The sequence below is a fragment of the Dipodomys ordii genome, unplaced genomic scaffold (assembly GCF_000151885.1).
Source record: "Dipodomys ordii isolate 6190 unplaced genomic scaffold, Dord_2.0 Scaffold13, whole genome shotgun sequence".
NCBI lineage: Eukaryota > Metazoa > Chordata > Mammalia > Rodentia > Heteromyidae > Dipodomys > Dipodomys ordii.
The window spans coordinates 13,296,685-13,307,394 of NW_012267229.1; the positions used below are offsets into that span (position 1 = coordinate 13,296,685).

A 10,710-nucleotide genomic window follows, 5' to 3' on the forward strand; every position below is an offset into this window, starting at 1 on the left:
CTCCCCCACCGAGTGCCCCTCCCTCCTTCGCGCCCCTTTCCCCCCTTGAACACTTCCAGACTGGCAACACTCTGCCCACAAAGCTGAGCTCAACACTCCCACACCCCAATATCTGCCACCTGCAGAGGACCTGCCAGCACTCTATAGACTCTTCCCTCTCCCCCCGAGTACTCTCACCCCTGACATTTCCATGCCACCTGCTCAGGAGTGATGGAAAGCCACACTGCTTTGCCTTCAGAAAGATCCAGAAGGCCAGGCAACCAATAGCTCATGCCTGTAACCCTAGCTACCTACTCAGGAGGCTGAGATTTGAGAATCCCAGCCGGAAGCCAGGCCTGAGCAGAAAAGTCCATGAGACTCCTCTCCAATTAACCACCAAAAAGCTGTAAGTGGAGTTTCCTTGAGCAAAAAAGACAAGGGAGAATGCCAAGGTCCTGAGTTCAAGCCCCAGCACAAACACAAAATAAATAAGTACTACAAAGAAAGAAAAATCAAACCAGGTATGGTTGTGATGCCTGTTCTCCCCAGGGAGACTGAGGCAGAAAGATCAGAAGTTCCAGGCCTGCCTGGACCATATACCAAGTCCTTGTCTCAAAAGGAAGGAAGGAAGGAAGGAAGGAAGGAAGGAAGGAAGGAAGGAAAGAAGGAAGGAAGTCCAGGCGTGGTGGCTCACAAGGCAATCCCAGCTACTCAGGGAGTAGACACAGGGAAGACCCCAATCTGAGGCTAGCCAGGACAAAATGCTAACAAGACCTCATCTCAGTCAGTAAGTGGCTATGGTGGTATACTCTTCTGTCTCAACTACATCAGTCATAGGTGAGAGAATTAAGATCTGAACCCAGACTTTGGTGTCAGATCTAAAAGCAAAAAATACAGGTTTGACTCAAAGTGGTTGAGTGAAGAGAAAAGGGGGGGGAGTAAGGGGGAGAAGGGAGGAAAGGAGAAAGAAAGGGAGAGAAGGAAGGAAGGAAGGACACTTGGCGTTAAGACAAACTATACTTCAGAGTGGGATTAGCTCAAGGTCACAAGTTTGAGATGCTGAACAATTACCAGCCAGATCTGAAGCTGAATTCTTTTCCATGGGTGCTGTGTTCCAGTGGGAACAAAGGTTTCTCCCTGGCCCACGCAGTCCACCCATCCCAGCCAGCCAGCCCTGCCCAGCCCCTACCTTCCGTGAACTCCCCCAGCCAAACTCTTCAAGCTGCTGCCTAAAGCCTGGGTTGGGGTTGGCGATGGGCCGGGTGGCCTTGATGGCTTCCAGCACTTCCCGCCAGCCTAGCCCGGTCACTGTCATCACGTAAGCCGTCACAATGGTGGTGCTGCGGGAGATGCCTGCAAAACTGGATCCCCAACAACCCTAGGCTTCAGGTAGGGCCTCTATGTTCCCAGATGCCTCCTCCCACTGCAGCCCCCACATCCTGCTTTCCTGAGTGCCAATACCAAGAGCCCCTAGGGTCTGTCTTCCCAGCGCTAGGCCTTTGTCCGTGAGGTTCCTTTCCTTCCTTTGCCCCACATCAAAGGCCTGGCTGAAATAGCACTCATTCGTTCAACAAACATCTGATTGCCTTTTCCCTTTCAGATACCAGGGAGAAAAATAGACATGGCCTCTGCTGTCCAGCGTTTTGGGGAACATACATTACCCAGAAAAGCACTTTCCAGGGGTGGCACCTGTTTTGAAATCAAGTCTGGGGCGGGGGAACTCACACTAGAAAAGCATGGCTGTGGTGGGAGGATGGGAAGGTCTAGTGAAGAGGATGTTTTAGGAAGTGACATCAAAAGAATCTTAAAGGCTAGGTTAAGTTTGGGCTAGGGCTGGGAATGGTTCAGTGTGTGTGTGTGTGAGGGAAACACGTCATCTGTGTATAAGACCTTGTATTTAGTTCTCAGCAGTATACATCCCCCACACCCACAAAAAAAGCTAGGTGCCGTGGCTCAAGCCTGTAATTCTAGCTATCTGGGAAGCAGACATCTGACGATTAGTTTAAGGACAGCCCAGATAAAATGGTGCAAGATTCCATTTCAACCAGTGGCTGCACATGGTGTTTGGTGCCTGTCATCTCAGGGGAGAACTGTGCCTGCATGCAATGACAAGTGCCTGGCATCCCCGGAGACCCTGGGAAACACAAGTAGAAGGATCATAATACAGGCCAACATAGTAAACGAGGACTGGGAAGGTGGCTCAGTGGTAGAGCGCTTGCCTTGCATGCCTGAGGCCCTGGGTTCAATTCTTTAGCACCACATAAGCAGAAAAAGCTGGAAGTGGTGCTGTGGCTCAAGTGGTAGAGCTCCTAGCCTTGAGCTAAAGAGCTTAGGGACAGTGTCCAGGCCCAGAGTTCAGACCCCACGACCAATAACAACAACAAAAAAACCAAAACCAAAACCAAACATAAACGGGTTGAGCACTGGAGGCTTACACCTGTAATCCCAGCTACTGAGGATTGTGGTTCAAAGCCAGCCTGGAGAAGGAAAGTTCATGAGTCTTTTTTTTTTTGGATCTGGTCGTGGGGCCTAAACTCTGGGGCCTGGGCGCTGTCCCTCAGCTCTTCAGCTCAAGGCTAGCGCTCTACCACTTGAGCCACAACGCCACTTCCGGCTTTTTTCTTTTTGTTTATGTGGTGCTGAGGAATCGAACCCAGGGCCTCAGGCATGCAAGGCAAGCGCTCTACCACTGAGCCACCTTCCCAGCCTGGAAAGTTCACAAGACTTTTATCTCCACTAAACTACAAAAATTGCTGGAAGTGGAGCTGCTCAAGTGGTAGCATGCTAGCCTTAAGCACAAAAGCTCAGGGCCAGCACCCAGGCTCAGAGTTCAAGCCTCAAGACCAGCAAAAATAAAATAAAATAAATGGGCTGTTGGTGAAGTTCAAGTGGTAGAGTACCTGCTTAGCAAGCAGAGAAGCCATGAGTTCAATACCTACTATTGTCAGGATAAATAAAGAGGAGAGGAAAGGTGTCGTGGGTAGTGTGTATTAAGCTGATAAGGTGGATGACTAGTGGGTTTGAAAGCAGGAGGAGGTGTGGCCCAGGGTCAGGGAAACAAGACTAGACTTGAGAAAGCCCTGAGCCTGGAGCACAATAGGTTCTTGTTAGAAGTTCTGGAATGAATGATACCAGTGGATCCAGGAGTCTCCAAGGAGGCTCTGAGGCCCTGTCCCACCTCCTAGCTCAGGGTTTCTGGGCCTGATGCCCAGCCTTAAAGGCTAGAAGGGGAGCAGAGGGGATAAACACCTGTCCTCACCTTTCTCTGACTGCCTCATCAGCTCAACATTCTCCCCATTTAACAGATGAGGAAACATAGCCTGGGAAGCCACTGCTGGCTAAGGCCAGAGCCACAGCCGCTAGTGGGTCTCTCCGTGTGAATGATGGGCTACCTTCTTAAAGGGAGAAGGAGTCCTGGGGATGGAGGACAGCCAGCCTCATCTCCCCCACAGCTCTGGCGACTCACCAGTGCACAAGGCAGTTCCCCCCACCAAGGCGGCAACAGTGGATGAAGTTGATACATTCTTTGAAGTGCTTTTTTCTAGAAAAGAAAGCAATAGGGTAAGAAGCACTGGGGGTTGGGTAGGTCTCATGACAATAATGCCCCCCTCCACTTTTGGAATTGTAAAAGACAATGAGCTCTGGAGTCTGTGGGTCCCAAGGACCTCGTTTTCATTGTGTCTTTTGGCCTTTCAAGGTAAAGGGTAGGAGCTCATCCTCTGGTGTCTGCAAGTGGAGCATTCGCAACAATGATAGTCAGCAAAGGGCATAAAGCAGGAGTTCAGTGTGGACCCATCCCAAACTGGGGTGCTAATGCCAATATCCTAAACAAAAGTCCTGTGTGTGTTTGTTTTGTTTGTTTTCTGAGACCCTGTGACACCAGGCTGTGTTCTAGATTCTCAGCCTGTGCTATCTGATCTTTGAGAGTCTCCTGGACGACCTTTTTTTTTTTTTTTTGGTCGGCCGTGGGGCTTGAACTCTGGGCCTGGGCGCTGTCCCTCAGCTCTTCAGCTCAAGGCGAGCACTCTACCACTTGAGCTACAGCGCCACTTCCGGTTTTCTGGTGGTTTATTGGAGATGGGAGTCTCATGGTCTCTTCTGCCCGGGCTGGCTTTGAACCGTGATCCTCAGATCTCAGCCTCCTGAGTAGCTAGGATTACAGGCGTGAGCCACCAGCGCCCGGCTCCTGGACGACCTTTTGATGATTGAGCTCAGAGAATGGAAGCCCAAGGTCACATAGCAGTGAATGAATGGCAGGGCCTGGAAGGGAGCCAGATGTCTCAACTCCAAGGCCAGGTACAGGCTGAGCCTGACCCTTTCAAATCTGCTGGTGCAGCTGGACCCAAGAGACGGGGCACTTCCTCCATTTCACAGTTGAGGAGGCTGAGGCTTGGCAGGCTCAGTCTTGGCCAGGGACTTCCAACAAGGTCATGGTTGAAAACTATGACTGCTCTCTGGGCTGAGTACTCTCTGCCCCCCACCCCCACCCCCACCTGCTTCCCCCAAGAGCTTCCCGCCAAGTAGCTGTCTACCTACATGTTGGTCCATCCAGGGGGACTTACATGAGTACCTCAGGAGTATCAGCCACTGGGATGCGAAGGTAGGTAATATCCTGCAAGTACAAAATATTCTCATTGGGGGTAGAGAGGGGAACCTGGGCCAGGCTGCCAACTCCTCCAACCTTCCGAGCCATTATGATCTCTCTGTCCCTCCAAAATAGACACCATCTTTATGAGCCTCCCAACTCTTGTCTGTGGTCCCAGAACCTTCTGAACAGCCAGTGTCCTGAGAACTTGATTAGAAGGATTTAGAAACTATTCCTCTTACAGCTGGGAAAAGGCTTCTTAAAGTCACCATCTCCAAGCAGGGATGACAAAATTACACAGTAAAAAGGGAAGGGAAGCTTAGGTTATCTTGACAAGAAGCAAAAGCTATTTAAAATAAATAGCTGGGCATAATATCACATGCCTGTGATCCTAGCACTCGGGAGGCTGAGACAGGAGGATGGAGAATCAGGGCTACATAGTGAGATACTTTCTCAAAAAATGTTTACATTTCATGAATTATAGTTGGAAAAACTGATGGAAAATAACAAGCTGAAAGCACTCACCTTCCCCACTGAGAGCCATATCTTAGAACTGTCCTTGCTTTCCATCCTGCTGCCTCCCCGCCCCTCCCCTCTCCTTCCCCCTGAACAAATGCACCTGGTCCTGGAAGACAGCCTGAGAACAAAGCCGAGGAAGGCACGGATGCCCTGGCAGACCTGACATCCCCTGCTTAAGATGACATTGCTCTCCCACCCGCCTCCACTCACTCCGCTTCCGTCTGCCCCACCTCACTTCAAATTTTTTTCCCCTAATAAAGAGAGACACTAATTGTAAGGGAAGGGTGCTGTTTTCTTTCTGAGACTTGGTACCCATCCCAGGTTTTTATCCCAAATAAAACTTGTTGGTGTGCTGAGTCTGCCCTTCAGCTCTTTTATTTATACTCCTGGTGCTTAAAATATTTATTTACAACATACATTGCCAATTATTAGAATAGTCAAGGAATAAGCTGTCAGTATTTTTTTTATCACATGTGGTAACTTTTGCTTCATGCTTAACCTCCAGATAGTATTGTAAAGTTTTGTTTTTGGTTGTTTGTTTTGTGTGCCAGTCCTGGGGTTTGAACTCAGAGCTGGACACTGCCCTTGAACTTCTGTGCTCAAGGCTAGCAGTCTACCACTTGAGCCACAGCACCACTTCTGGCTTGTTTGGTAGTTAATTGGAGATAAGAGTCTCAGGAGCTTTCCTGCCTGGGCTGGTTTTGAACCACATTCCTCAGATGTCAGCCTCCTGAGTAGCTAGGATTACAGGTGGGAGCACTGGACCTCATTGCTTTTCTCAAGGACACCCTCTGATACTTTAAATGAATCTTTTGGGGTGGGTGCCTGGCCCACCTCTGGTTGTGGCTAAGGAACCACTCACCTGGGTCCTCATTTGTCCTCATTTGACTGTAGCTTTGCACAGAGGCTTCGCTAAGTAAATCCCCCAAGGTCATGAAATCCTGCAACTTTTGCAAGCTTTGCAGTTTCCCTTTCCCACACATTTGGCCTTGGGGAGTACAAAGGAGCCCCAAACCCTGACTGCTAAGTTTCCTGAGCGGGGGAGGGAAGGCTGGGGCACCAGTGAGGAGGGGCTTTGGGGACAGGGACTCATTTTCGAAGTACTCACTTCCTTAGTAAATATATTAATAACCTGTCAAGTCTCCCATGCAATCTATGTGGACCGAATACTCCCAAACGAGGCTGCCCTACAAAAGCAAAATCCGATTCCACTGGCCTGGAAATTTCTTCTTCGACACCCAAAGTCATAGATCGTTAGAGACTGCCTGTAGAGACTAAAAGCTGAGACAGAGAGGGTAAAAGACCCTGCTAGGGTCACACAGCAAGTTCATGGAGTTCAGAGCTCTGGGGCCATTGCCTACCGAATAGTTCCTTCCTTTCTGTGGGCCATACACACTGTGAGATGAAGAGGAAGATAATGCTCAGCTTATGGGACAAGGATACTTTAGCTTTGTTAGTCTATCAGCGCTAATTTGTAGGCTCAAAGCAACATGCCCACTTACTCAGATGTAGAAACTGAGGCTCAGAGAATAATCCAGTGACAATGTGCAGGCGGATTCCTGACTCCAGCACCAGGGGTCTGGATTTCCTACTTGGCTTCTCAGAGTCCTCACAGCCTCACTCCCTAGATTCCAGCAGCAGCCCCCTGCCCAGCATCACCACCATCCTACAGCTCCATAGCCATCTGGGGACAGCCAGGACTCAGGAATCAAAAGCCCTGAGAGGTAAAGTCACCAATCAAGGTTACATAGCAATACCCAGAACCATCTGTAATCATCTATCTAGGTGTGCAATGAGAAGCCGATAAGGGAGCCCCTTTCCTTTCCTTTTTGTGCTGGTCCTGGAGCACTGTCCCTGGGCTTTTTTGTTTAAGGTTAGTGCTCTACCACTTGAGCCATAGCTCCATTTCCAGCTTTTTTGGGTGCTTAATTGGAGATACGAGTCTCATGGACTTTCCTGCCTGGGCTGGTAGGAAACTTTGATCCTCAGATCTCAGCTTCCTGAGTAGCTAGGATTATAGGTATGAGCCACCAGCGCCTGGTAAGGGAGACTTTTTAAGGTTTGGGGTGAGATCTCTGGGGCCAGATGGCCTGTATTCAAATCCCAGCTGGCCAGCTTCTTGCATGTGTGACCTCTGGTGAGTTAATTTATCTCTCTGTGCTTCAGTTGCCAAATAGAGATGAAAACATCAAACAATCTGGTGGTAGATGGAATAAGGTAGCACGAATCAAGAGGGCAGCCTGGGAGCTGAGGATTTAGCTTAATGGTAGAGCACTTGCCTAGCATTGTGTGCAAGGCCCTGGGTTCCATCCCCAGTACTGAAAAAGAAAAAAAAAATAGAACCCAAACCTAGCATAGTAGGTACTTGCTAAAGGGGTGGTATGGGAGTCTCCAGCCTCCCTCCCCACCTATGTACAGCCCTGGGATGGGGGTTTCAAGTACCTTCAGCAGAGGCTGGGGTGACTCGTGGATAGAGAGTATGTGTGTGATCTTATTCCGGCTCAGCTGATCTGAGTCTTTGGCATCTGAAAGAAACGGGATGCTTGAGCCAAGCTGACAGGTGCAACTTATCCACTCTTAGTGGCCAAGTGCAGCTTTTGCCTGTGCACAGATCTCCCCACCCTACCCCCACTCCAGCCTGGCCCACCTTCCACTGGCTGCTTGCTCCTTCCTCACCTCTCGCTCTGAGTGTGACAGGTCCTGTGCACCCCAAGGCTTTCATCTTGCCTTGGGGAAAATCCACCAGACACAGACCAGCAAACCCAGCCTTACTCTGGCTGTTCTTTCCATCCCAAACACCAGCATATCCTTCAACAATTCTTCTAGGAACTACATGCTCAAGGGTTTGCACTGAACTGCAAGTGGAAGCCACTGTTCTATGCAGCAGTGTTTATTTTTTTATTCTAAAAATCAGAAATAGTTAAGCAATTGTAACAACCAAATGTCTATCAAGAAGGGACTGGGTAAGAAATGGTATATCCATACTCTGCTGTGTGTGTGTGTGTGTGTGTGTGTGTGTGTGCATGCACACACACGCGCACATACATGGGCACCAACCTTGGGGCTTGAATTTAGGGCCTAAGCTCTGTCCCTGACCTTTTTTGTTTGGTCAGTTGTGGGGCTTGAACTCTAGGCCTGGGCGCTGTTCCTGCACTCTTCAGCTCAAGGCAAGCGCTCTACCACTTAAGCCAAAGTACCACTTCCTGTTTTCTGGTGGTTAATTGGAGATAAGAGTCTCATGGACATTCCTGCCCAGGCTGGCTTTGAACTGTGATCCTCAGGTCTCAGCCTCCTGAGTAGCTAAAATTACAGGTGTGAGCCACTAGCACCTGGCTGTCCCTGACTTTTTTTGGGGGGGGGCTGTTTAGTGGAGATAAGAGTCTCATAGACTTTCCTGCTCTGGCTGGCTTTGAACCTAGATCTTCAGATCGCAGCCTCCTGAGTAGCTAGGATTATAGGTGTGAGCTACCTGTGCCCAGCTATATCCATACTTTTGGATACTGTTCAGCAATCAAAATAATCTCTTGCACTGATGCACAAAGATGTCCACAATTATTTCTAAGTAGGAAGCACAGCTCCAGACAGTGTGTAAAATGGGGCTTGCCTTTGTTTTAAATATCACATATGTGTATCTAAGATAAACGACAAATGGCCCAGAGCTCTGCCCCGCTGTGCTGCCTGTCAGTGGCTCTGTATCAGGGCTGGGTATTCAGCATATGTCCCCCTTTCATTATCAGGGTAAAACAACTTAGATGCACAGATCCACTTTCTCATTCAACAATCACTCCTTGAACGCTCACTGTACACTCTTGGGTGGGCACTGGGACCAACCTCATAGCGCCTGTCCTCGAGGAACCTGGGCCCTTTCAGAGGGCTCAGACCTCACTCAGGCAGACACTCACAGACATGGATGTGGAGGACACAGAGGAAGCTCTCAGGGGGAGGACCTTAGCCTCTCCCTTCTGTGACTTTTCCACTTTGGGTCCCCTCAGCACATTTTTCTCCTACACAGTTTATGTTCAGTTCTTGCCATCCTGGAAATCCCTGAAGGCAGCAGCGGGAGGCTCTACACTTTTTTTGGGGGGAGGGGAGAGTCCAGTCGTGGGCCTGAACTCTGGGCCTGGGCGCTGTCCCTCAGCTCTTCAGCTCAAGGCTAGCGCTCTACCACTGAGCCACCTTCCCAGCCCCAGGCTCTACACTTTTGCTGTCCCCATGGAAGGGTGTAGAAGGGATGGATGAGGGCTAGGGAGAAGGCAGGAAATTGTAGGCTTGTCAAACACCATCTCCCCTGGTGCTGGGCCACCCAGCTGCCTCTCCTAGGAGCTTATGACTCTATTTACTAGAGTGTCCAGCCTGTCTCCTCTCCAAGAGGAGAGGAAGCCTTAGAACAGTGGGGAACCCCGGGGCATCCCACATGGAAGAATCATTGTCAAGTGGATCTGAACCCAGAGTTTCAAGGCTGGGGGAACTCAGGAGCTGAAGGGCCTTGTGCAGTGGCTGAGGCTCAGACTGGAGTCCCTGGTGCTGCCCTTTGACCCCTGATACCTCCCTCTCCCTTTCAAGCCTAGGGACCATAAACCCACTACTCCTCCATGAGTTCTTGTCCTTCCCAGCCTGGCATGGCTTCTCTGCCCCCAACCCCATTCCTGAGCCCTTCTAAGGTGCGTAGGCACCACATGAATGGTGGATACCAGCCTGGACAAGGCAGAGTGCCACGGCCTTGGGACAGAGGGGGTGGTGCTCACCAATGAAGTTTCCCAGGTAGAGTCCAGGAAGCACCTAGAAGAAGGACAGGCCGGGGTCAGCGGAAAAGGCCCTAGCTCTTCCTACCCCGAGGGGCTGGGGGACCACTCTGTCCCATGATGGGAGCCGAGGGAGCAAGGTCCGCCCTGTGCTAGGGTCGAGTAGGCCCTCTGTGAGAGGGCTCTGGGGCTCTGGGAAGGGTGGCGGGCCAACCGGGTGACAAGTTCATTACTGGGGGGACCAAGGGAGGCCAGTAAGGTGAGAGGGAAGAGGGGAACGCCGAGGGGACAGTGAGGGAGGGGCGGAAAAATCCCAAAGAGGAGGAGGAGTGAGCCGGGCGGGGGTGGGCTCGGGCGGGCAGGGAGGGCGCCAGGCCGAGGGAGAAATCGCTGCCGGGGTCCAAGGAGCCAGAGCCAGGGAGACAGACACTTGGATGGGTGGCGGCGGCGGCGGCGGTGGAAGAGTCCTGAAAGTGACAGGGGGCCAGAGAAAGGCAGGACAGACCGACCGACCGACCGACAGCGCGGGAGAGGGGACAGCCACGCGGGCCTCGGGGCGAGGAGGCGGAGAGGAGAGGCGGGCGCAGCGGGCGGAGGGCAGGACCCGAAGGTCAGCGGCGGGCACCCCGACCCGGCGCGGCCCGGGCCGCGGGGCGGGGCGGCCAGGTGAGTGCGGGCTGCGCGGGCCCCGCCCCCTACCTTGGTCATGCCATTTCCCATGGTCCCTGGGGCGGGGGGCCGGGCGCACCCCCAGCTCGCCACCCGGAAAACGGTCGGGTCACTGCTGCTCTGCTGGCCCAGGCCGGGCGCCTGTGGCCTGGCGGGGCCTCGGGGGGCTGAGGTCCACGGTTCTGCGTAGCTCAACGCGGCCGCCGCCTGTCGACC

At 51.8% G+C, this 10,710-nt stretch overlaps 1 protein-coding gene across 1 annotated transcript in view; it reads right to left on the reverse strand.

Annotated features, from left to right (window-relative positions):
* Positions 1 to 10,695, reverse strand: part of Dusp15 (dual specificity phosphatase 15) — an 11,395-nt gene extending 700 nt beyond the window's left edge. The window contains exons 1-6 of the mRNA XM_013010667.1: positions 10,525 to 10,695; positions 9,829 to 9,862; positions 7,526 to 7,608; positions 4,542 to 4,591; positions 3,446 to 3,520; positions 1,145 to 1,340 (exon numbers count right to left, since the gene is read on the reverse strand). Coding sequence (XP_012866121.1) covers positions 1,145 to 1,340; positions 3,446 to 3,520; positions 4,542 to 4,591; positions 7,526 to 7,608; positions 9,829 to 9,862; positions 10,525 to 10,545 — 459 coding nt within the window. The 5' untranslated portion in view covers positions 10,546 to 10,695. The remainder of the gene's footprint in view (positions 1 to 1,144; positions 1,341 to 3,445; positions 3,521 to 4,541; positions 4,592 to 7,525; positions 7,609 to 9,828; positions 9,863 to 10,524) is intronic.
* Between the last annotated feature and the right edge of the window lie 15 nt (positions 10,696 to 10,710).